Genomic DNA, 27614 nt, shown 5'->3' with positions numbered 1-27614 from the left:
CTGAAAGCAGCCCGCGACTGACGGATCTTTTCCCAGGTCTCTCGGGTTAGAACACGGTGACACATTTTAATATAAAATATGCCTTTAATAGCAGACACTTTTATCCTGTATGCATACAGTACATCTTATGGATGGTCGCATGCGCCGTGCTCAACCAACTGATATAGAGAAGACCAATATTCTAACGTATTCCACCATTATTCATTCTGTACCCAACTGTCCTAAAAAATACATTCATTTTAAATCACACACACATACAGGAAGTACCAAAGGGACCACAGTGAGTTGATGATCGGTTTATTGATTGTGAATTATCCAGAAACACATAGCCAATGGCTGGAACCCAGCACATGAGCCCCACCCCCTTCCTGAGACAGACATCCACTCCGCCTGGCCCCATTGGCTGAGGTTTGGAAGGCGGAGCTTCATAAACAGGTAGGGGGGGCTTTGAGCTGAGCAGCCAGTCAGCTGGCAGAGGACATACCGGACGACCCCATTGGTCCAGAGAGAGCTGCTCAACCCTGCCTCTGAACCAATGGGTAGAGCCAGACATCCTTATAGACAAGCCAAATATCCAATAGAAACACATTAAATAAACATTTTTTTCCAACCACTCCCACAATGACAAACGTTTCACCAGGAGAATGTTCTGACCCACACTCTAAAATCACATACACCAACTTGATCTATTTCCCATTTCACTGATTGGAGGGAAAACTGTTGGAATGTTACTTTAATTTAAAAGAGGAACCATTTGGAGTGTTGTCCATTCCCTCTCCATGTTCGGTGTTTTGGCCTGTAGCTCCTGTGGCTAAACGAGGGAAAGAGATGGACAGCAACACACGTAAAGAGGGAGAGGCTATGACGGCGTATCGCCAGAAGCTGGACTAGTAGAGCTGCTGTTCTCCTGATTGGCTGCAGCGGTCCCTCTGGGTTGGACTTCGATGATGCGTGGTTTGTCGATGATGCGAGCGCCGCGTTCTCCTTTCTCCACGATGCCGATGATCCAGGCTCCACCCCCAGACCCCTGACCCTTCACCTCCGCACAGAACCGGGCCGCCTGCTCTCTGGGCAGACTTACTAGAAGGCCACCTACAGGGTGAATGGGAAATAACGTATAGTGTCATTTGGGAGTAACTTTTATTGTAAATAAGAATAAAATGTTCCTAAATACATAAACATGATTAAAGATAAACCTGAATGAATTGCGAATAATGATGAGTGAGAAAGCTACAGAGCACAAATATCAAACCCCCAAGACATGCTAACCTCTCAATCTCTCCCCATTACAATAACAGGAGAGGTTAGCATTTTATATCATACCCCCAAGACATGCTAACCTCTCACCATTACAATAACAGGGGAGGTTAGCATCTTATATCATACCCCCAAGACATGCTAACCTCTCACCATTACAATAACAAGACATAACCCCAAGACTAACCTCTCACCATTACAATAACAGGGAGGTTAGCATTTTATATCATACCCTCAAGACATGCTAACCTCTCACCATTACAATAACAGGGAGGTTAGCATTTTATATCATACCCTCAAGACATGCTAACCTCTCACCATTACAATAACAGGGAGGTTAGCATTTTATATCATACCCCCAAGACATGCAAGACATACAATAACAGGGAGGGGTTAGCATTTTATATCATACCCCCCATGCTAACCTCTCACCATTAACAGGGGAGGTTAGCATTTATATCATACCCCCAAGACATGCTAACCTCTCACCATTACAATAACAGGGGAGGTTAGCATCTTATATCATAGCTCCAAGACATGCTAACCTCTCCCCATTACAATAACAGGGGAGGTTAGCATTTTATATCATAACCCCAAGACATGCTAACCTCTCACCATTACAATAACAGGGGAGGTTAGCATTTAATATCATAGCCCCAAGACATGCTAACCTCTCACCATTACAATAACATTTACATTTACATTTAAGTCATTTAGCAGACGCTCTTATCCAGAGCGACTTACAAATTGGTGCTTTCACCAGGAGAGATTAGCATTTTTTGGGGGGGGGGTTGATATTTATGCCTCTAACTTTCTCACTCGTTATTCATGATTCATTCAGAGTTACCCGTAACCATGGTAACATACATTTTTACATGTAGAAGTGTTTAGACACATATTCTATTCTTATTTGCAATAAAAGTGACTCCAAAATATGACACAATACATTATTTATCATCTCATTTCTATTGGACACAAAATAATCTGAAACACAACCAGAACAAACAGCAAAATGCATCCAACACGTTTATAGAGTCACAGGTTTGATGTGGTCATTGTGTGCTAGGAATATGGGACCAAATACTAAACTTCTGACTACTTTTATTCACATATAAGTCAATCAGCTCCAATATTTTTGTACATAAAGTGCTGTAATTTCGAAAATGGTCCACCAGATATGGATGCAAATATCCTCAAATTAAAACTAACCACATAGTCATTTTAATGTCATTGTATCATTTCAAATACAAAGTGCTGGAGTACAGAGCCAAAACAACAACACTGTAAATGTAATCCGAGTCAGAGCAAACGTAGCTAATACAGCCAGATACCAGTGTTGGTGTCGTTCAGCATGTTGTCGTTTGTGCAACGATATCTTCTAAAATCAGATGAATAGAGAGCAATAGCAGGGATCCTTCCCTTTCAAGACACCTCGATACACGGGCGACGTTTCAAATGATTCACTGTGATTTGATTGGAGGAACAAATCGATGCGACTCAGTTCGATGCGATACGAAGCATAAACCACATTCATTTTCCATTAAGAGCTCATGAGCCGGATCCCTCTGAGCCGACCGGGAATGATGCAGGCGTGGCCAAAAGTTTTGAGAATGACACAAATATTAATTTCCACAAAGTCTGCTGCCTCAGTGTCTTTAGATATTTGTCAGATGTTACTATGGAATAATGAAGTATAATTACAAGCATTTCATAAGTGTCAAAGGCTTTTATTGACAATTACATGAAGTTGATGCAGAGAGTCAATATTTGCAGTGTTGACCCTTCTTTTCAAGACCTCGGCAATCCGCCCTGGCATGTGGTCAATTAACTTCTGGGCCACATCCTGACTAATGGCAGCCCATTCTTGCATAATCAATGCTTAGAGTTTGTGGGGTTTTGTTTGTCCACCCGCCTCTTGAGGATTGACCACAAGTTCTCATTGGGATTAAGGTCTGGGGAGTTTCCTGGCCATGGACCCAAAATATTCAAGTTTTGTTCCCCGAGCCACTTAGTTATCACTTTTGCCTTATGGCAAGGTGCTCCATCATACTGGAAACGGCATCGTTCATCACCAAACTGTTCCTGGATGGTTGGGAGAAGTTGCTCTCGGAGGATGAGTTGGTACCATTCTTTATTCATGGCTGTGTTCTTAGGCAAAATTGTGAGTGAGCCCACTTGCCTGTGAAGCCCTTTTTGTGCAAAGCAATGATGACGGCACATGTTTCCTTGCAGGTAACCATGGTTGACAGAGGAAGAACAATGATTGACTCCTTTTGAAGCTTCCAGTCTGTTATTCGAACTCAATCAGCATGACAGAGTGATCTCCAGCCTTGTGCTCGTCAACACTCACACCTGTGTTAATGAGAGAATCAGTGACATGTCAGCTGATCCTTTTGTGGCAGGGCTGAAATGCAGTGGAAATGTTTTTGGGGGGGATTCAGTTCATTTGCATGGCAAAGAGGGACTTTGCAATTCATATTCATTACATTCTGGACTATATGCAAATTGCCATCATACAAACTGAGGCAGAAGAATTTGTGAAAATGTATATTTGTGTCATTCAAAACTTTTGGCCATGACTGTATACTGAGTGTACAAAACATTAAGAACACCTACTATTTCCATGACAGACGGACCAGGTGAGTCCAGGTGAAAGCTATGCTCCCTTAATGTCACTTGTTAAATCCACTTTAAAATCGGGGAGGAGAAAGAGGTTAAAGAAGTATTTTTTAAGCCTTGAGACATGGATTGTGTTTGTGTGCCATTCAGAGGGTGAATAGGCAAGGCAAAAGATTGAAGTGCCTTTGGTAGTTGCCAGGCACACTGGTTTAAGAACTGCAACGCTGCTAGATTTGTAACACTCAACATAGGGCTGGGCGATATGGCCTAAAAATCATATTGATTTTTCTAACTTGTGCGATTCAGGGTATATATAGATTTAACCTCTAAATAAGTGTTGTACAATTAAAAGGTAAAATACACTGCATTTTACACAGTCAGCAATAATCTATTGAATTCAGGACTTAGTTATACCTAGGCTAAATAAGCTTTCCACAACCATCAGACCCACTAATAATTTTTTCAAAATAGTTTAACCTGTTTTTTTTGTTGTTGCAATAATCACTCATCTGGCTTTCAATTAAGTCTATGAAAATGGCCTTTTAAATTTTTTTTTTTTTTTTTTTGTACAAATGTCCCCAGAACCTAACGCATAATGTACATTCACTAATAATGCTAGGAATTAGGCTATAGGACATGAACACAGGTCTCATCAACAATCTCTCAAGCCCAAATGCTCGTGAGTAGCCAGCTAATCTTTATATTTCAAGTTGAGCCAGCTTGGATCCATTTGCTAGCTAAGAAGGTATAACAGTTGAGCCAGCTTGGATCTATTTGCTAGCTAACAAGGTGTAACAGTTGAGCCAGCTTGGATCTATTTGCTAGCTAACAAGGTGTAACAGTTGAGCCAGCTTGGATCTATTTGCTAGCTAACAAGGTGTAACAGTTGAGCCAGCTTTCCATTTGCTAACAAGGTGTAACAGTTGAGCCAGCTTGAGCTAACAAGGTGTAACAGTTGAGCCAGCTTGGATCTATTTGCTAGCTAACAAGGTGTAACAGTTGAGCCAGCTTGGATCCATTTGCTAGCTAACAAGGTATAACAGTTGAGCCAGCTTGGACCTATTTGCTAGCTAACAAGGTATAACAGTTGAGCCAGCTTGGACCTATTTGCTAGCTAACAAGGTATAACAGTTGAGCCAGCTTGGATCTATTTGCTAGCTAACAAGGTATAACAGTTGAGCCAGCTTGGACCCATTTGCTAGCTAACAAGGTAGAACAGTTGAGCCAGCTTGGACCTATTTGCTAGCTAACAAGGTATAACAGTTGAGCCAGCTTGGACCTATTTGCTAGCTAACAAGGTATAACAGTTGAGCCAGCTTGGACCTATTTGCTAGCTAACAAGGTAGAACAGTTGAGCCAGCTTGGACCTATTTGCTAGCTAACAAGGTAGAACAGTTGAGCCAGCTTGGATCCATTTGCTAGCTAACAAGGTATAACAGTTGAGCCAGCTTGGACCTATTTGCTAGCTAACAAGGTATAACAGTTGAGCCAGCTTGGACCTATTTGCTAGCTAACAAGGTAGAACAGTTGAGCCAGCTTGGATCCATTTGCTAGCTAACAAGGTATAACAGTTGAGCCAGCTTGGATCTATTTGCTAGCTAACAAGGTGTAACAGTTGAGCCAGCTTGGACCTATTTGCTAGCTAACAAGGTAGAACAGTTGAGCCAGCTTGGACCTATTTGCTAGCTAACAAGGTAGAACAGTTGAGCCAGCTTGGACCTATTTGCTAGCTAACAAGGTAGAACAGTTGAATAGTAATATACACCAATGGCACAACAAACTGAATATCCATTTTCCAGAATCAATGTTCATTAATACTTGTGTTTTAGTAGTGTCTGCTCTGAGCAGTTGAGACAGTAAAACAATGTCTCAATGTGTTGTGTCCATATGGCCGATTCTGTTGGACCAAACCTCAACAGCAAATAGAGAGTTGAAACCGCTAGTCAGAGAGGAAGATGTGATCTCAACTACGTTGAAAAGTCTCCTTGACTTTTTCCACATAGTTTTACGTTACAGTCTTTTCTAAAATGTATAAAAATTGTTTGTCAATTTACACACAATACCCCATAACGGCAAAGCAAGAGTTTTATTAGCAATCTTTGCACATTTATTAAAATAAAAAAACTTAAATATTACATTTACATAACTATTCAGACCCTTTACTCAGTACTTTGTTGAAGAACCTTTGGCAGCGATTACAGCCTCCAGTCTTCTTGGGTATGACGCTACAAGCTTGGCACACCTGTATTTGGTGAGTTTCTCCCGTTCTTCTCTGCAGATCCTCTCCAGCTCTATCAGGTTGGATGGGGAGCTTCGTTGCACAGCTATTTTCAGGTTTCTCCAGAGATGTTCGATCAGGTTCAAGTCCAGGCTCTGGCTGGGCCACTCAAGGACATTCAGAGACTTGTCCTTAGGATGGTTGTCCTGTTGGACGGTGACCCTTTGTCTGGAGCAGGTTTTCATCAAGGCTCTCTGTACTTTGCTCCGTTCATCTTTATCTCGATCCTGACTAGTCTCCCAATCCCTGCAGCTGAAAAACATCCCTACAGCATGATGCTGCCACCACCATGCTTCACCGTAGCGATGGTGCCAGGTTTCCTCCAGATGTGACGCTTGGCATTCAGGCCAAAGGGTTCAATCTTGGTTTCATCAGACCAGAGAATCTTGTTTTTCATGGTCAGAGTCTTCAGGTTCCTTTTGGCAAACTCCAAGAGGGCTGTCATGTGTCTTTTACTGAGGAGTGGCTTCCGTCTGGCCACTGTACCATAAAGGCCTGATTGGTGGAGTGCTGCAGAACTGGTCGTCCTTCTTCCCATCTCCACAGAGGAACTATAGAGCTCTGTCAGAGTGACCATTGGGTTCTTGTTCACCTCCTTGACCAAGGCCCTTCTCCCCTGATTGTTCAGTTTGGCAGGGCGGCCAGCTCTAGGAAGAGTCTCGGTGGTTCCAAACATCTTCCATTTAAGAATGATGGAGGCCACTGTGTTCTTGGGGACCTTCAATGCTGCAGAAATGTTTTGGTACCCTTCCCCACATCTGTGTCTCGGAGCTCTACAGACAATCCCATCAACCTCATGGCTTGGTTTTTACTCTGACATGCACTGTCAACTGTGGGACATTATATAGACAGGTGTGTGCATTTCCAAATCATGTCCAATCAATTAAATTTACCACAGGTTGACTCCAATCAACTTGTAGAAACATCTCAAGGATGATCAATGGAAACAGGATGCACCTGAGCTCAATTTCAAGTCTCACAGGAGAGTCTGAATACTGATGTAAATAAGGTATGTTGTTTTATTGTTTATTAATATAGACTGTCACGCCTGTCACATGCTCAGTGTGAACCTGCTTTCATCTGTGTGTAGCACAGGACGCCAGTGGCGAATTTGCCAATCTTGGTGTTCTCTGGCAAATGAAAAACGCCCTGCACGGTGTTGGGCTGTAAGCACAACCCCCACCTGTTGACGTCGGGGCCACATACCACCCTCATGGAGTCTGTTTCTGACCGTTTGAGCAGACACATGCACATTTGGCCTGCTGGAGATCATTTTGCAGGGCTCTGGCAGTGCTCCTCCTGCTCCTCCTTGCACAAAGGCGGAGGTAGCGGTCCTGCTCCTGGGTTGTTGCCCTCCTACGGCCTCCTCCACGTCTCCTGATGTACTGGCCTGTCTCCTGGTAGCGCCTCCATGCTCTGGACACTACGCTGACAGACACAGCAAACCTTGCCACAGCTCGCATTGATGTTCCATCCTGGATGAGCTGCACTACCTGAGCCACTTGTGTGGGTTGTAGACTCCGTCTCATGCTACCACTAGAGTGAAAGCACCGCCAGCATTCAAAAGTGACCAAAACATCAGCCAGGAAGCATAGGAACTGAGAAGTGGTCTGTGGTCACCACCTGCAGAACCACTCCTTTATTGGGGGTGTCTTGCTAATTGCCTATAATTTCCACCTGTTGTCTATTCCATTTGCACGACAGCATGTGAAATGTATTGTCAATCAGTGTTGCTTCCTAAGTGGACAGTTTGATTTCACAGAAGTGTGATTGACTTGGAGTTACATTGTGCTGTTTAAGTGTTCCCTTTATTTTATTGAGCAGTGTAATATAGCACAACTTTGGATTTCACCCCATCTCATAATCGAACGTCGAACTTTAAAAAGCAAAGAGAACCTATGCAACAGACCATAACATGAAGCTTCAAATGTTGAAGTATTATTTTCACTTTAAGTGCAGCACACGAATGTTCGTTTCATAAAGAAATTGACGGGAAAACTCCATTGCCAAAAGCGCACTGCAGTTAGAATTGTTGAGCATTGATTGGGCTCGTTGATTAAAGCACGTTTAGTTCCAATAGCAAAGAAAGAGCCATTTGAAGAGCTGTAGCAACAGCTCTTGCACTTTGACATATTTTCCACTCAAATATAGGATTTGTATGTTGTGTGCTGAATAAGATGGGCTACATAACCACTAACGAAAATACGCACCAATTTAAGGCCACAAAGTTATGCAAATTAACCTATATACATAAGCATGACAAGTCAAATGTATAGGGTCCCTATACACTGACCAACACTTTGGTTCCTACTCCGTCACAATAGTGCCTCCATAGAGACCCTACTAGTATTCTAATTCCTATGAACGCCTCCCTGGCTTTTTAATTCGCTGTCGTGTCAAATAAGTGCCCAGTATTACATTCTAATAATATATATAATATTATATTCTAACTACACGATTCCAACAATTCACTTGTGTTTTGATCTAATTGCAATATTTGGTCAAAATTAAGGCCTAGATACTTACTGTGCAGCCCTTAAGCAGCAATGTAGAAATCTCAAATTAGAAACCTTTGGTTGAAGTTTGGTTAAACAGTATAGCCTCCCAAGTGCATCGCAGTGCTAAACTGTGCCACTAGAGATTCTGGGTTCGAGTCCAAGCTCTGTCGCAGCCGGCCGAGACCGGGAGACCTATGGGGCGGCGCACAATTTGCCCAGCGTCGTCAGAGTTAGGGGAGGTTTTGGCAGGCAGGGATGTCCTTGTCCCATCACGCACTAGCGACTCCTGTGGTGGGCCTGGGCGCAGTCCACGCTGACGCGGTTGCCAGGTGCACAGTGTTTCCTCCGGCACATTGGTGCGGCTGGCTTCTGGGTTAAGCAGGCATTGTTGTCAAGAAGCAGTGCGGCTTGGTTAGGTTTCGGAGGACGCACGGCTCTCGACCTTCGCCACTCCCGAGTCCATACGGGAGTTGCAGCGATGAGACAAGACTGTAACTACCAATTGGATACCAGGACATTTGGGCGAAAACAGGGTAAATAGATTAATAAAAACACTATGAAACCATCAGAATGGAGGAAGACCCAATGAAATCACTTCGAATGTGTGTGTTGACACCCTGGGTTCACTCATAAAGCAAATGAAGAACTTCGATTACTCAAAAACATCAAATAAATATGAAACATATTGGTAGATGATATTTTGGCCAAGCTCTAGTGTCCTACCAGATGTCTCCGAGGACGTCCCCCCCAGCAGGTTGAAGATGTTTCCATAGGCCTTGCTGATGGCGGCCATCTTGGCAATGATGGGGAGGTTGTGGATGACGAAGGCTACCTCAGCACGTTGCATCGTCGCTAGGTTACGGGCGTGCCCTAGCAACCCAAACCCAGTCACGTCTGTTGCAGCGTGGGCCTGGAACCTGTGCATGAGGCCTGCCGCTGTGATCGCACACAAACACACAGTGGGTTGTTACAGACTAGGTAGTTGTGTGTGTGTGTTATGTTAATGTGTGTGTGTGTGTGGAGGGGGGGTGGGGGGGGGGCTCGTCAGTTTTTAACTGAATGCAATCAACTGAAATGTGTCTTCCACATTTAACCCAACCCCTCTGAATCAGAGAGGTGTGTCTTCCACATTTAACCCCTCCCCTCTGAATCAGAGAGGTGTGTCTTCCACATTTAACCCCTCCCCTCTGAATCAGAGAGGTGTGTCTTCCACATTTAACCCCTCCGAATCAGAGAGGTAGGTGCGGGGTTGCCTTAATTGATGGCTCGGGGATTCGAATCAGCGGCCTTCCGGTTACTGGCCCAAAGCGCTTAATCGCTAGGCTACCTGTTATATTAGTGTGTGTGTGTTACCTGTGCGGTTGAGCGTTGCCATGGAGAACATGGCTTCCTGGTAGGCCTGCTCCACTTCCTCCTTAGAGACCACTAGCTTGATCTTATTCCACCTCTCTGGCTGTGCACACACACACACACACACACACACACACACACACACACACGAGAGAGAGAGAGGGAGAGAAGTAGGGATCGAAAGAGGATAGATTATTTACCTATTTCAATGAGACATCCTAATTTTTGGAAAAATCTAAAAGAAGCCTCTGACTTGTGAAGACAGACCAGGAAGCTAGAATATCACCTACCTGGTCCAGCCACCAGATAGACAGTATTATGGTATAGTACCTGGTCCAGCCACCAGATAGACAGTATTATGGTATAGTATCTGGTCCAGCCACCAGATAGACAGTATTATGGTATAGTATCTGGTCCAGCCACCAGATAGACAGTATTATGGTATAGTACCTGGTCCAGCCACCAGATAGACAGTATTATGGTATAGTATCTGGTCCAGCCACCAGATAGACAGTATTATGGTATAGTATCTGGTCCAGCCACCAGATAGACAGTATTATGGTATAGTACCTGGTCCAGCCACCAGATAGACAGTATTATGGTATAGTACCTGGTCCAGCCACCAGATAGACAGTATTATGGTATAGCACCTGGTCCAGCCACCAGATAGACAGTATTATGGTATAGTACCTGGTCCAGCCACCAGATAGACAGTATTATGGTATAGTACCTGGTCCAGCCACCAGATAGACAGTATTATGGTATAGTATCTGGTCCAGCCACCAGATAGACAGTATTATGGTATAGTACCTGGTCCAGCCACCAGATAGACAGTATTATGGTATAGTACCTGGTCCAGCCACCAGATAGACAGTATTATGGTATAGTACCTGGTCCAGCCACCAGATAGACAGTATTATGGTATAGTACCTGTTCCAGCCCAGTTTCAACTGTTCTGCCTTACTATTATTCAACCATGCTGGTCATTTATGAACATTTGAACATCTTGGCCATGTTCTGTTATAATCTCCACCCGGCACAGCCAGAAGAGGACTGGCCACCCCACATATGCTCTCTCTAATTCTCTCTTTCTTTCTCTCTCTCGGAGGACCTGCGCCCTAGGACCATGCCCCAGGACTACCTGACATGATGACTCCTTGCTGTCCCCAGTCCACCTGACTGTGCTGCTGCTCCAGTTTCAACTGTTCTGCCTTATTATTATTCGACCATGCTGGTCATTTATGAACATTTGAACATCTTGGTCATGTTCTGTTATAATCTCTACCCGGCACAGCCAGAAGAGGACTAGCCTGGCCACCCCAGCCAGAGGACCTAGCCTGGTTCCTCTTTAGATTTCTTCCTAGGTTTTGGCCTTTCTAGGGAGTTTTTCCTAGCCACCGTGCTTCTACACCTGCATTGTTTGCTGTTTGGGGTTTTAGGCTGGGTTTCTGTACAGCACTTTGAGATATCAGCTGATGTAAGAAGGGCTATATAAATACATTTGATTTGATTTAGATAGACAGTATTATGGTACAGTACCTGGTCCAGCCACTGGTGAGCGTTGACAGCTACCTGGGTTCCTAGAGGCTTGGTCAGCACCAACACGTCCCCCGGTATTGCACTGTCTGGCCTACACACACAGTAAGACACAGTAACACACAGTAACACACAGTATTGACAAGGAAACTTCCCATTAGAATTGATCCTGTTTGGCCCGACTCTCTAAGGTTACCAACAAGAACTGATAACACCCTGATAACACCCTGACCCCAGTCTGAACAGAACACCTTGATAACACCCTGATAACACCCTGACCCCAGTCTGACCCACCCTGAACAGAACACCCTGACCCCAGTCTGACCCCAGTCTGACCCACCCTGAACAGAACACCCTGACCCCAGTCTGACCCCAGTCTGAACAGAACACCCTGATAACACCCTGACCCCAGTCTGAACAGAACACCCTGACCCCAGTCTGACCCCAGTCTGAACAGAACACCCTGACCCCAGTCTGACCCCACCCTGAACAGAACCCCTGACCCCATTCTGAACCGAACACCCTGATAACACCCTGATAACACCCTGACCCCAGTCTGACCCCACCCTGAACAGAACACCCTGACCCCAGTCTGAACAGAACACCCTGATAACACCCTGACCCCAGTCTGAACAGAACACCCTGACCCCAGTCTGAACAGAACACCCTGACTCCAGTCTGAACAGAACACCCTGATAACACCCTGACCCCAGTCTGACCCCAGTCTGAACAGAACACCCTGATAACATCCTGATAACACCCTGATAACACCCTGATAACACCCTGACCCCAGTCTGAACAGAACACCCTGATAACACCCTGACCCCAGTCTGACCCCAGTCTGAACAGAACACCCTGACCCCAGTCTGACCCCAGTCTGACCCCAGTCTGAACAGAACACTCCCTCTCTTACATGATGAACTCGTTGGGTTGGCAGACGACCGAGGCCACACCCCCTATGATGATCCAGGGGTTGACCACCGTCTGGCCGCCTGTCACCGAAGTCCCGCCCTCCTCCGCCGCGTCACGGAAACCACGGATCATCAGAGGCATCACACGCTCACGATCCTGCACACACACACACACACACACACACACGCACACGCACACAGTTATCACTTCATCACGACCAACTAGCTCCCAGTTCTGCAAGTTACACTGACTAGGCACAACTTCAGGAACAAACACACACACACACACACACACACACACACACACACACACACACACACACGCAGAGAGGTTGCGTCACATGGAAGTCAGTCTAAAGTCTGATATTTGTAGATTAGTGGGTTTATGAATTAACAGGCAACTGTTCTGAATCCCCTCCAGACACCCTGCTACTAAACACAGCATCAGGTTAACAAATGCATTTATTGGTCACATACACATATTTAACAGATGTTATTGGTCACATCCATATTTAACAGATGTTATTGGTCCATATTTAACAGATGTTATTGGTCCATATTTAACAGATGTTATTGGTCCATATTTAACAGATGTTATTGGTCACATATTTAACAGATGTTATTGGTCACATATTTAACAGATGTTATTGGTCCATATTTAACAGATGTTATTGGTCCATATTTAACAGATGTTATTGGTCCATATTTAACAGATGTTATTGGTCCATATTTAACAGATGTTATTGGTCCATATTTAACAGATGTTATTGGTCACATATTTAACAGATGTTATTGGTCCATATTTAACAGATGTTATTGGTCCATATTTAACAGATGTTATTGGTCCATATTTAACAGATGTTATTGGTCCATATTTAACAGATGTTATTGGTCACATATTTAACAGATGTTATTGGTCCATATTTAACAGATGTTATTGTGGGTGTAGTGAAATGCTTGTGTTTCTAGCTCCAACGGGGCAGTAGTATCTAACTAAATGCTTGTGTTCCTAGCTCCAACAGTGCAGTAATATCTAACTAAATGCTTGTGTTCCCAGCTCCATCAGTGCAGTAGTATCTAACTAAATGCTTGTGTTTCTAGCTCCAACAGTAGTATCTAACTAAATGCTTGTGTTCCTAGCTCCAACAGTGCAGTAGTATCTAACTAAATGCTTGTGTTCCTAACTCCAACAGTGCAGTAATATCTAACTAAAGGCTTGTGTTTCTAGCTCCAACAGTGCAGTAATATCTAACTAAAGGCTTGTGTTTCTAGCTCCAACAGTAGTATCTAACTAAATGCTTGTGTTCCTAGCTCCAACAGTAGTATCTAACTAAATGCTTGTGTTCCTAGCTCCAACAGTGCAGTAGTATCTAACTAAATGCTTGTGTTTCTATCTCCAACGGGGCAGTAGTATCTAACTAAATGCTTGTGTTCCTAGCTCCAACAGTGCAGTAATATCTAACTAAATGCTTGTGTTCTAGCTCCAACAGTGCAGTAATATCTAACTAAATGCTTGTGTTTCTAGCTCCAACAGTGCAGTAATATCTAACTAAATGCTTGTGTTTCTATCTCCAACAGTACAGTAATATCTAACTAAATGCTTGTGTTTCTATCTCCAACAGTGCAGTAATATCTAACTAAATGCTTGTGTTTCTAGCTCCAACGGGGCAGTAGTATCTAACTAAATGCTTGTGTTCCTAGCTCCAACAGTGCAGTAATATCTAACTAAATGCTTGTGTTTCTAGCTCCAACAGTGCAGTAGTATCTAACTAAATGCTTGTGTTTCTAGCTCCAACAGTAGTATCTAACTAAATGCTTGTGTTTCTAGCTCCAACAGTAGTATCTAACTAAATGCTTGTGTTTCTAGCTCCAACAGTGCAGTAATATCTAACTAAATGCTTGTGTTTCTAGCTCTGCTCACAGGGCGAGAAGGTGGAGAAAACAAATAGGGCTGCAAAGAGTCAGAAACTTCACGGTAAATTTCCATGGTGGTTAGTGGTTAGAGTGTAGAGGCGGCAGGTAGCCTAGTGGTTACAGTGTAGAGGGGGTAGGTAGCCTAGTGGTTAGAGTGTAGAGGAGGCAGGGTAGCCTAGTGGTTAGAGTGTAGAGGAGGCAGGGTAGCCTAGTGGTTAGAGTGGAGGGGCGGCAGGTAGCCTAGTGGTTACAGTGTAGAGGGGGTAGGTAGCCTAGTGGTTAGAGTGTAGAGGAGGCAGGGTAGCCTAGTGGTTAGAGTGTAGAGGGGGTAGGTAGCCTAGTGGTTAGAGTGTAGAGGAGGCAGGGTAGCCTAGTGGTTAGAGTGTAGAGGGGGTAGGTAGCCTAGTGGTTAGAGTGTAGAGGAGGCAGGGTAGCCTAGTGGTTAGAGTGTAGAGGCGGCAGGTAGCCTAGTGGTTACAGTGTAGAGGGGGTAGGTAGCCTAGTGGTTAGAGTGTAGAGGAGGCAGGGTAGCCTAGTGGTTAGAGTGTAGAGGGGGTAGGTAGCCTAGTGGTTAGAGTGTAGAGGAGGCAGGGTAGCCTAGTGGTTGGAGTGTAGAGGCTGCAGGGTAGCCTAGTGGTTAGAGTGTAGAGGAGGCAGGGTAGCCTAGTGGTTAGAGTGTAGAGGTGGCAGGGTAGCCTAGTGGTTAGAGTGTAGAGGTGGCAGGGTAGCCTAGTGGTTAGAGTGTAGAGACGGCAGGGTAGCCTAGTGGTTAGAGTGTAGAGGAGGCAGGGTAGCCTAGTGGTTAGAGTGTAGAGACGGCAGGGTAGCCTAGTGGTTAGAGTGTAGAGGAGGCAGGGTAGCCTAGTGGTTAGAGTGTAGAGACGGCAGGGTAGCCTAGTGGTTAGAGTGTAGAGACGGCAGGGTAGCCTAGTGGTTAGAGTGTAGAGGCGGCAGGGTAGCCTAGTGGTTAGAGTGTAGAGACGGCAGGGTAGCCTAGTGGTTAGAGTGTAGAGGCGGCAGGGTAGCCTAGTGGTTAGAGTGTAGAGGCGGCAGGGTAGCCTAGTGGTTAGAGTGTAGAGGCGGCAGGGTAGCCTAGTGGTTAGAGTGTAGAGACGGCAGGGTAGCCTAGTGGTTAGAGTGTAGAGGTGGCAGGGTAGCCTAGTGGTTAGAGTGTAGAGGGGGTAGGTAGCCTAGTGGTTAGAGTGTAGAGGTGGCAGGTAGTCTAGTGGTTAGAGTGTAGAGGTGGCAGGGTAGCCTAGTGGTTAGAGTGTAGAGGTGGCAGGGTAGCCTAGTGGTTAGAGTGTAGAGGTGGCAGGGTAGCCTAGTGGTTAGAGTGTAGAGGAGGCAGGTAGCCTAGTGGTTAGAGTGTAGAGGGGGTAGGTAGCCTAGTGGTTAGAGTGTAGAGGTGGCAGGGTAGCCTAGTGGTTAGAGTGTAGGGGCGGCAGGGTAGCCTAGTGGTTAGAGTGTAGGGGCGGCAGGGTAGCCTAGTGGTTAGAGTGTAGGGGCGGCAGGGTAGCCTAGTGGTTAGAGTGTAGAGGCGGCAGGGTAGCCTAGTGGTTAGAGTGTAGGGGCGGCAGGGTAGCCTAGTGGTTAGAGTGTAGGGGCGGCAGGGTAGCCTAGTGGTTAGAGTGTAGGGGCGGCAGGGTAGCCTAGTGGTTAGAGTGTAGAGGCGGCAGGTAGCCTAGTGGTTAGAGTGTAGAGGCGGCAGGTAGCCTAGTGGTTTGAGTGTAGAGGGGGCAGGTAGCCTAGTGGTTAGAGTGTAGGGGCGGCAGGTAGCCTAGTGGTTAGAGTGTAGGGGCGGCAGGTAGCCTAGTGGTTAGAGTGGAGGGGCGGCAGGTAGCCTAGTGGTTAGAGTGGAGGGGCGGCAGGTAGCCTAGTGGTCAGTGTTGGACTAGTAACCGAAAGGTTGCTGGATCGAATCCCTGAACTGAGAAAGTAAAAATCTGTCGTTCTGCCCCCGAACAAGGCAGTTAACCCACTGTTCCTAGGCCGTCATTGTAAATAATAATTTGTTCTTAACTGACTTGCCTAGGTAAGGTTAAATAAATAAAAATTCAATTCTCAAGATCTTGCACACTAATGAGATGCTATTGAACCCACTGTCTGAGCCATGCTTTCTGGTGAGTTTTGTTTACAATACTGGGAAGGGTGAAGATATTTTATATGACATACATTATATATTTTTAAACTAGTAAATAGTAGCCTACAGCAAAGTGTGTTTAAATCATTTTCTAACTCGTTAACAATTTCTTCTTGTTAGTTTCTGCTACCATGTGGGGTTTTTAGCTTGATGTAGCCTGCTAACTGAGGAGTGTTAGTTCACCTGTTTCCATACGTTTCATTTTAAAACATTCACACAAAGTAGTTGTTCTAACTGCTTAACTATCTGTACATGGAATTGTATTTGTTGTTTTTTTTAAAACTAATTTCTCCTAATCTTTACAGGAAATGCCAACGGGCCCTATCTGATGTGTGGAAACATTTCACTGCAGCCAATGTAGAAGGAAAAGCTGTGTACATTTGCACTGTGCCAAATCATATGTGAAGAAGGCAACAAAGATACAGAATCATCTGGCCCAGTGCATAAAGTTCCCTCAGCGCTCACAACAAGCAACCTCTGACAAAAGTCCCTCTACTTCTATTTGAGGTGAAAATGATGACTCAGATACCTTATCGATAGCAACAGCTCAAGGTCCTCCTAGAATCAGAAGTTTTTGTTTTGACTCAATTGAGGAATGCAGTCAGAGAAATGCTGATGAATGTCTTGCTCGAGCTGTGTAAGCAACTGGTTCACCTCTGATGCTCACAGACAATGTGTATTGGAAGAGATTTCTGAATGTTCTTTACCCAGCATACACCCCTCCAACCAGACATGCTTTATCTACTCATTTGCTGGATGCAGAGCTCATAGTTCAAGTGAAGGTCAAGCAAATCATAGAGAAAGCAGACTATTGCAATCATCTCTGATGGGTGGTTAATGTTCGTGGTCAAGGAATAATTAACTACATCATCTTCACCCCTCAACCACTATTCTACAAGAGCACAGACACAAGGGGCAACAGACACACCGGTCTCTACATTGCAGATGAGCTGAAGGCAGTCTGATGACTTTGGACCACAGAAGGTATTTGCACTGGTGACAGACAATGCTGCGAACATGAAGGCTGCTTGGTCTAAAGTGGGAGGAGTCCTACCCTCACATCACACCCATTGGCTGTGCTGCTCATGCATCGAATCTGCTCCTCAAGGACATCATGGCACTGAAAACAATGGATACACTCTACAAGAGAGCCAATGAAATGGTTAGGTATGTGAAGGGTCATCAAGTTATAGGAGCAATCTACCTCACCATGCAAAGTGAGATGAATAAGAGCACCACATTGAAGCTGCCCAGCAACACCCGTTAGGGTCTCGCCAAGAAATGGCCATATCACAGTCTGCCGATATGGACAGCCCCATCAAGAGGATCCTCCTGGATGATGTATTTTGGAGAGTGGTAAGCAGCCTGAAACCTATAGCAGTAGCCATTGCACGGATTGAGGGAGACAATGCCATCCTGTCTGATGTTCAGACTCTGCTTGCAGGTTTAAGGAGAAACCCGCCCACTTCACTGTTGCTCCAAGCAGAGGAAACTGCAGTTCTGAAATACATCAAAAACCGTGAAGACTTCTGCCTGAAGCCCATAGACGCCGCAGCGTACATGTTGGACCCCAAAGTATGCTGGCAAGAGCATCCTGTCTGGTGCAGAGATCAACAAGGCCTATGGGGTCATCACTATCGTGTCTCGCCATCTTGGCCTGGATGAGGGCAAGGTTTCTTCGCAGTCTGGCGAAGTACACTTCCAAGCAAGGGCTTTGGGATGGAGACGTAATATGGCAGTCGTGCAAAACACAGAGTGGCAAGAAAAAGTATGTGAACCCTTTGGAATTACCTGGATTTCTGCATGAATTGGTCATAACATTTGATCTGATCTTCATCTAAGTCACAACAACAGACAAACACACTGTGCTTAAACCAATAAAACACAAATTGTATTTTTCTTGTCTATATTGAATACATCCACTAAACATTCACAGTGTAGGTTGGGAAGTGTATGTGAACCCCCCCCCCCAGGGCTAATGACTTCTCCAAAAGCTAATTGGAGTCCAATCAATGAGACGAGATTGGAGATGTTGGTTAGAGCTGCCTTGCCCTATAAAAAACACTCACAACATTTGAGTTTGCTATTCACAAGAAGCATTGCCTGATGTGAACCACACCTCAAACAAAACAGATCACAGAAGACCAACGTTTAATAATTGTTGACTTGCATAAAGCTGGAAAGGGTTACAAAAGTGTCTCTAAAAGCCGTGATGTTCATCAGTCCACGGTAAGACACATGGTCTAATAACGAAGAAAGGTCAGCACTGTTGCTACTCTCCCTAGGAGTGGCCATCCTGAAAAGATGACTGCAAGAGCACAGTGCAGAATGTTCAATGAGGTTAAGAAGAATCCTAGAGTGTCAGCTAAAGACTTACAGAAATCTCTGGAACATGCTAACATCTCTGACGAGTCTACGATACGTAAAACACTCAACAAGAATGGTGTTCATGGGAGGACACCACGGAAGAAGCCACTGCTGTCCAAAAAAAACATTGCTGCACGTCTGAAGTTTGTAAAAGAGCACCTGGATGTTCCACATCGCTACTGGCAAAATATTCTGTGGACAGATGAAACCAAAGTTGAGTTGTTTGGAAGGAGCACACAACACTATGTGTGGAGAACAAAAGGCACAGCAACATCAAAACCTCATCCCAACTGTAAAGTATGGTGGAGGGAGCTCAATTGGTTTGGGGCTGCTTTGCTGCCTCAGGGCCTAGACAGCTTGCTATCATCGACGGACGAATGAATTCACAAGGTTATCAAGACATTTTGCAGGAGAATGTAAGGCTATCTGTCCGCCAACTGAAGCACAACAGACATTGGGTGATGCAACAGGACAACGACCCAAAACACAGAAGTAAATCAACAACAGAATGGCTTCAACAGAAGAAAATACGGCCTTCTGGAGTGTCCTGACCTCAACCCGATTGAGATGCAGTGTCCTGACCTCAACCCGATTGAAATGCAGTGTCCTGACCTCAACCAGATTGAAATGCAGTGTCCTGACCTCAACCAGATTGAAATGCAGTGTCCTGACCTCAACCCGATTGAGATACTGTGGGATGACCTCAAGAGAGCGGTTAACACCAGACTTCCCAAGAATATTACTGAACTGAAACAGTTTTGTAAAGAGGAATGGTCCAGAACTCCTCCTGACTGTTGTGCCGGTCTGATTGTTTGTGTGTTATTAGTTTAAGCAGACTGTCTGTTGTTGTGACTTAGATGAAGACCAGATCAAATTTGATGACTAATTTATGCAGAAATCCAGGTAATTCCAAAAGGGTCACATAGTGTCAAAAAAAAAGTATCTCATCAGCCACCTGGTGGAAGGGACTTTGTGGATGTGAGGCTCTTTCCCCTGTTGCCTCCATCATCCTCCAAATCCCACCAACATCAGCTGCCTCTGGTCCTTGTTTGGGAACACACACACCAAAGCACGCAACAGGCTGACCAATATAAGGGTTGAAAAATTGGTGGCCATCCGGGCAAATTTGAGGCTTTTTGAGCCTGACAACGAGTTATCCTCAACCAGGTTGGAAAGTGACAGTGAAGATGAGGCCTCAGAGTCTGATGTTCAAGAGGTGGACATTGAGGAGGTCCAGGGAGAAGACATGGAAGATGAGGCCTCAGAGTCTGATGTTCAAGAGGTGGACATTGAGGAGGTCCAGGGAGAAGACATGGAAGATGAGGCCTCGGAGTCTGATGTTCAAGAGGTGGACATTGAGGAGGTCCAGGGAGAAGACATGGAAGATGAGGCCTCGGAGTCTGATGTTCAAGAGGTGGACATTGAGGAGGTCCAGGAGAAGACATGGAAGATGAGGCCTCGGAGTCTGATGTTCAAGAGGTGGACATTGAGGAGGTCCAGGGAGAAGACATGGAAGATGAGGCCTCGGAGTCTGATGTTCAAGAGGTGGACATTGAGGAGGTCCAGGGAGAAGACATGGAAGATGAGGCCTCAGAGTGATGTTCAAGAGGTGGACATTGAGGAGGTCCAGGGAGAAGACATGGAAGATGAGGCCTCGGAGTCTGATGTTCAAGAGGTGGACATTGAGGAGGACCAGGGAGAAGACATGGAAGATGAGGCCTCAGAGTGATGTTCAAGAGGTGGACATTGAGGAGGTCCAGGGAGAAGACATGGAAGTCTGAGAGGAAGACAACCAAAGCTTTAGTTTCTAGACTATCATTTTACAGACGTTGAAACCGTTTTTGGGAGAAACGATGGATCATTGGGGATCATTCCCTTTCTTTGTAGTTAAATCATCCCATGTCAACTCATTTAATTAAAGTTAATTCCCACCTCTGTATATTTACCCTAACAATAGAGTGGAGTGTGCAACCCTAACAATACATCATACAAAGCAGCCACAACTGTCAGTAAGAGTGTCCATGATCGAGTCTTTGAGTGAAGAGATGGAGATAAAACTGTCCAGTTTGAGTGTTTGTTGCAGCTCGTTCCAGTCGCTAGCAGCAACGAAATGAAAAGAGAAGCGACCCAGGGATGTGTGCTTTGGGGACCTTTAACAGAATGTGACTGGCAGAACGGGTGTTGTATGTGGAGGATGAGGGCTGCAGTAGATATCTCAGATAGGGGGGAGTGAGGCCTAAGAAGGTTTAATAAATAAGCATCAACCAGTGGGTCTTGTGACGGGTATACAGAGATGACCAGTTCTAAACCTTCAGAGGTAGTAATCACACCTGTGGGGACAGGGGCATTCTTCTTACCAAACCACATGACTTTTGTTTTGGAGGTGTTCAGAACAAGGTTAAGGGATTAAGAGAAGAGAAAGCTTGTTGGACACTAAGAAAGCTTTGTTGTAGAGCGTTTAACACAAAATCCGGGGAGGGGCCAGCTGAGTACAAGACTATCATCTGCATATAAATGGATGTTAGAGCTTCCTACTGCCTGAGCTATGTTGTTGGTGTAAATTGAGAAGAGTGTGGGGCTAGGATCGAGCCTTGGGGTACTCCCTTGGTGACAGGCAGTGGCTGAGACAACAAACGCATTTTACATTTTTTTTAATTTAAATTTTACGTTCAAACGGCTCTTAAACCCGCGACATACGCTTAGTTTCCTTAAACGGGTCACAATTTAGGTAATACGTTTCTAGTGTTAACGTGCAGAATACCCAGGCTTTTACGACAGCAGAAATCAGTTAAACAGATAGAGCATAAGTCAGAATTGGGGTTAGCAATTGTAGATGGGCCAGGGTGTACACGCACATTTCCAGATATCATCAGCAGTGATACAATCAGGGCACGACAGAAGACAGGGAGAGCTCTGCAGAGTTGATTTATAACATTAGGATGGCAACAACATCATATTACACAACAATACCTACCTGCTCTGACATCTTCTGGCTGACACTGAGTAGCATCAGCATGTTGTCACACTCCGTGATGCCCATAGCATACAGATCACTGAGGACATTAGCACACGCTATCCTTCCCTGGGGGGGGAGAGAGCAATGTGGGGAAGGAGAGAGAGCGAGAGATGGTGGAGAGATGTGGGGAAGGAGAGACAGCGAGAGATGTGGGGAAGGAGAGAGAGAGCGAGAGATGTGGGGAAGGAGAGAGAGAGATGGTGGAGAGATGTGGGGAAGGAGAGAGAGCGAGAGATGGTGGAGAGATGTGGGGAAGGAGAGAGAGCGAGAGATGGTGGAGAGATGTGGGGAAGGAGAGAGAGCGAGAGATGGTGGAGAGATGTGGGGAAGGAGAGAGAGCGAGAGATGTGGGGAAGGAGGAGAGATGTGGGGAAGGAGAGACAGCGAGAGATGGTGGAGAGATGTGGGGAAGGAGAGAGAGCGAGAGATGTGGGGAAGGAGAGACAGCGAGAGATGGTGGAGATATGTGGGGAAGGAGAGAGAGAGAGAGACATACAATCTCGTAAAGGATGGGTCACGAACTGGCGATTTGACAAGAAAATTAAATGTAATTCACTCATACAGATATAAGTTGGGGCATAAAACATAAATCATGCCCTAAGAAATGTTAGGAGATGAGAGGTTACAATGGAGGTCAGGCGTTAAAGGTCAGGTGTCAGAACTCACCATCATGTAAGGGTCCTCCACCAGAGGGTAGAAGAAGTCTGTAGTTTGGACCAATGAGAGGCCTCCATGTCGCAGAGGCACCACACAGGAGTCCATGCCTATACCTTCACACACACGCACACACACACACTTTAACAATATTCATGCTACCATGGTATGCAATGATTGACTGATTGATTTATGAACAGGGATGAAAGTAAGGAAAGAATTGGCCCAAAAGCATTAAGGAAAGAAATTCCACAAATGTACTTTTAACAAGGCACACCTGTTAATTGAAATGCATTCCAGGTGACTACCTCATGAAGCTGGTTGAGAGAATGCCAAGAGTGTGCAAAGCTGTCATCAAGGCAAAGGGTGGCTACTTTGAAGAATCTCAAATATGAATTTAATTTTTTTGGTTACGACATGATTCCATATGTGTTATTTCATAGTTTTGATGTCTTCACTATTATTCTACAATGTAGAAAACAGTCAAAAAATAAAGAAAAATCTAGAATGAGTAGGTGTCCAAACTTTGACTGGTACTGTATGTTGCAAGTGGATGAACACGAGTGGGTAGCCTAATGTTGCAACCTGGTCTCAAAGCATTATATTATTCTGTATGTAATGGGGCGGCAGGTAGCCTAGTGGTTAGAGTGGAGGGGCGGCAGGTAGCCTAGTGGTTAGATTGGAGGGGAGGCAGGTAGCCTAGTGGTTAGAGTGGAGGGGAGGCAGGTAGCCTAGTGGTTAGAGTGGAGGGGCGGCAGGTAGCCTAGTGGTTAGAGTGGAGGGGCGGCAGGTAGCCTAGTGGTTAGAGTGGAGGGGCGGCAGGTAGCCTAGTGGTTAGAGTGGAGGGGCGGCAGGTAGCCTAGTGGTTAGAGTGGAGGGGCTGCAGGTAGCCTAGTGGTTAGAGTGGAGGGGCGGCAGGTAGCCTAGTGGTTAGAGTGGAGGGGCTGCAGGTAGCCTAGTGGTTAGAGTGGAGGGAGGCAGGTAGCCTAGTGGTTAGAGTGGAGGGAGGCAGGTAGCCTAGTGGTTAGAGTGGAGGGGCGGCAGGTAGCCTAGTGGTTAGAGTGGAGGGGCGGCAGGTAGCCTAGTGGTTAGAGTGGAGGGGCGGCAGGTAGCCTAGTGGTTAGAGTGGAGGGGCTGCAGGTAGCCTAGTGGTTAGAGTGGAGGGGCGGCAGGGTAGCCTAGTGGTTAGAGTGGAGGGGCGGCAGGTAGCCTAGTGGTTAGAGTGGAGGGGCGGCAGGTAGCCTAGTGGTTAGAGTGGAGCTGGCAGGTAAAGCCTAGTGGTTAGAGTGGACTGGGAGGCAGGTAGCCTAGTGGTTAGAGTGGAGGGGCTGCAGGTAGCCTAGTGGTTAGAGTGGAGGGGCGGCAGGTAGCCTAGTGGTTAGAGTGTTGGACCAGAAGCTTTCTGGATTGGATCCCAGAGCTGACAAGGTAAAAATATGTTGTTCTGTCTCACTGAACCAGGCAGTAATAACCCACTGTTCCCCTGAACCAGGCAGTAATAACCCACTGTTCCCCTGAACCAGGCAGTAATAACCCACTGTTCCCCTGAACAAGGCAGTAATAACCCACTGTTCCCCTGAACAAGGCAGTAATAACCCACTGTTCCCCTGAACAAGGCAGTAATAACCCACTGTTCCCCTGAACCAGGCAGTAATAACCCACTGTTCCCTGAACAAGGCAGTAATAACCCACTGTTCCCCTGAACCAGGCAGTAATAACCCACTGTTCCCCTGAACAAGGCAGTAATAACCCACTGTTCCCCTGAACAAGGCAGTAATAACCCACTGTTCCCCTGAACAAGGCAGTAATAACCCACTGTTCCCCTGAACAAGGCAGTAATAACCCACTGTTCCCCTGAACCAGGCAGTAATAACCCACTGTTCCCCTGAACCAGGCAGTAATAACCCACTGTTCCCCTGAACAGGCAGTTAACCCACTGTTCCCCCGAACAAGGCAGTAATAACCCACTGTTCCCCTGAACAAGGCAGTAATAACCCACTGTTCCCCTGAACAAGGCAGTAATAACCCACTGTTCCCCTGAACAAGGCAGTAATAACCCACTGTTCCCCTGAACAAGGCAGTTATAACCCACTGTTCCCCTGAACAAGGCAGTTAACCCACTGTTCCCCTGAACAAGGCAGTAATAACCCACTGTTCCCCTGAACAAGGCAGTAATAACACACTGTTCCCCTGAACAAGGCAGTAATAACCCACTGTTCCCCTGAACAAGGCAGTAATAACCCACTGTTCCCCTGAACAAGGCAGTAATAACCCACTGTTCCCCTGAACAAGGCAGTAATAACCCACTGTTCCCCTGAACAAGGCAGTAATAACCCACTGTTCCCCTGAACAAGGCAGTAATAACCCACTGTTCCCCTGAACAAGGCAGTAATAACCCACTGTTCCCCTGAACAAGGCAGTAATAACCCACTGTTCCCCTGAACAAGGCAGTAATAACCCACTGTTCCCCTGTCGTCCGTCATTGTAAATAAGAATTTGTTCTTAACTGACTTGACTAGTTAAATGAAAGGTTAAATAAATAAAAAGTAAATCTGAGACACTCCACTTAGTATGATATGTTAAGTTTGGTTACTTATTAAGGCAAAAATGAAAGTATGGTGGCTGGCTAAATGGGGGGTCGTTAAAACGCCAGGCAGCCCAAAGGTTGCTGGAGGTTCACGTTATACGCCCACATCAACATCGAATCATGAACAACTTTAGCTACTTTGCAGCTACTTAGCATGTTAGCTAATCCTTCCACTAACCCTTTAACTTAACCCTAAGCGAGCTATCTAATGTTAGCCACCTAGATAGATTTTGTAACATAATGTATATTTTGCAAAACATAGCAGATATTGGAATTTGTAACAAATCTTATGAAATGGTTCTGGGACAGTGTTTGTTAATCCTGATCGCGGGGACACAAAGTGGTGCACGTTTTAGTTGTTGCCTTAGTGCTAAACCGGATTCAAAGCATCAAAGCTTGATGAGTTGATCATTTGAATTAGGCAAACACAAAACATGCACAGCCTTTGGGTCCCCAGGACCAGGATTAACAAAAACTGCTGTATGCCATCCACAAACTAATACACTAAATGGAGTGTCTCAGATTTACGTGCAGAATAATACGAAATGATCTGAGACCAAGTTGAGTAAAGGAGCCCTTTTGAAGTGATTGACAAAAATATATATATAATAAAAATAAAAAAATCATGGCTGGTTGTTTATGCCACAATTAAAAATGTAATACATTTTCAAAGTGAAATGACATATTTATGAATAGGCCCACAGAGATCCTATTGAATTAATAGGGGTTCTATATGGAATTCTATGATTAGGCCCATCATTTCTGGAGGTCCAGTACCGGAAATCAATAATACTTTCACCCCTGTTTATTACCTTGACAACGTTATTCATTTACTAAACAGCAGTTAGCTAGACACCATCAACAGTCAGCTATCTGGCCTTGCATCAGAGATGCTAAGAGATAAGGCGCACCGGGACAGCCCTACCTTCAGCTAGCATACATACTGCTAGTTGGCTCGAGAAGGGACTTGTTTGTTAGCAGGCTTATATGGCTACATTGCTAACTTAGCCACGACATAGTTAACTAATCAGCTTATGTTAGTTTGATAATAATAATATAAAACAAGTTAGCTACATTAAATAACTTGACAAGTTTACTTGAAAACGAATATAATTTTGCTAGCTATGCTAACGAGCTAGCTACCTAGTCGGGGGCCAGCGGAGGTGTTGTTGGGAGTGAGTTGTCCGAAATCGGTGCCTTGGTCCCCGGTTTCCCCGGGCCGGTGAGGCTCCAGTCCCGCCAGGAGTTTGAGCAGCGTCTCCTGGGGGACCTTGCATCCTCATCCCTTCATATCCGAGAAGCCCGTCAGGCGGAAGCCGGCGTCCAGGCCATGCTCTTCGGGACGGAAAGGCTTGTATCCCGGGGGGAAGCATGATTCTGTCCCCGCAGAAGCATCAGCCGTTGGGGTGGGAGGAGAGGTAGCTGACATTGCTGGGTAGTTAGCGGTCTGTTTGGAGGATAGCTCGACAAGCTAGTTCAGAGCCAAGCAACAGAGGAGAGGAAAGCGTGTGTGTGATGAATAGATACAAAGATTATGGGTATACTGACAAGATACATGTATCTCCGTCCCACCAATGGGAGTTCGTTGTCCACAAAGCGGCCCGGCGGGCCGTCTAGCTCCCGCCTATCCTTTCTCTGGATTGGTGGATACATGTCCATATTGAAATCCAATTTTTAATATTTGAATAGGGTTGTTGACGTCACCGCATATATCCAATGGTGAGAGCCTTTAATTCAATTCAATTCAAGGGCTTTATTGGCATGGGAAACATGTGTTAACATTGCCAAAGCAAGTGAGGTAGACAACATACAAAGTGAATATATAAAGTGAAAAACAACAAAAATTAACAGTAAACATTACACATACAGAAGTATTCTCATGAATATGCATAGCCATCTCGATTCAACGTTGCATGGGTTGTCACGTGTCCTACTTATTTCAGTTCAAGAGTAACAGCTAATGCACTACGAAACTTATATTCGGTCAAATAAATCTCACTTAGCTAATAAGCAATTAATTTTATTGTCGACCAAATTCGACACTCTCATTGACTTCCATACAAAAACTCCTTGCTTGGTGAGCGAAACAAAAACAAAAAACGCCACATGCTGGAGGGAGAGAGATTTTCCACCGAGTTGGCCTCTCTCGTCCTCTTCCTCTCTGGTAGATATGCATGGAGAGAGTGACGATCTGTGCGTCGTGACATCACTGACACACACCGCGTTCAAGACAGCTGGGAACTCGGAACACTCGGACATCAAATCAAATGTGATTGGTCACATACATGGTGAGCAGATGTTATTGCGAGTGTAGCGAAATGCTTGTGCTTCTAGTTCCGACAGTGCAGTAATATCTAACAATTCCTCAAAGGGCTGATGATGGCCTGAAGCCCAAAGGCTGATGATGATGGCCTGAGGCCCAAACGGTTGCATTTTCTTTGGTCACCATGATATATTCTATGGGCACCATGGTATATTCTATAGGCA

General features: G+C 45.4%; 1 protein-coding gene across 1 annotated transcript; it reads right to left on the bottom strand.

Annotated features, from left to right (window-relative positions):
* Nucleotides 1–281: 281 nt before the first annotated feature.
* sephs3 (selenophosphate synthetase 3) lies at nt 282–26695 on the bottom strand. The gene is made up of 8 exons (XM_029654799.2): nt 26271–26695; nt 22553–22656; nt 21845–21952; nt 12452–12606; nt 11542–11632; nt 10006–10105; nt 9376–9588; nt 282–1092 (listed from the first exon to the last, which is right to left on the bottom strand). Exons 1-8 carry the CDS (start codon nt 26554–26556, stop codon nt 860–862), a joined length of 1290 nt encoding a protein of 429 aa, XP_029510659.2. The 5' UTR covers nt 26557–26695; the 3' UTR covers nt 282–859.
* Nucleotides 26696–27614: the final 919 nt, after the last annotated feature.

The sequence above is a fragment of the Oncorhynchus nerka genome, linkage group LG7 (genome assembly GCF_034236695.1).
Source record: "Oncorhynchus nerka isolate Pitt River linkage group LG7, Oner_Uvic_2.0, whole genome shotgun sequence".
Lineage (NCBI taxonomy): Eukaryota > Metazoa > Chordata > Actinopteri > Salmoniformes > Salmonidae > Oncorhynchus > Oncorhynchus nerka.
This window is presented reverse-complemented; position numbering and strand designations above follow the sequence as displayed.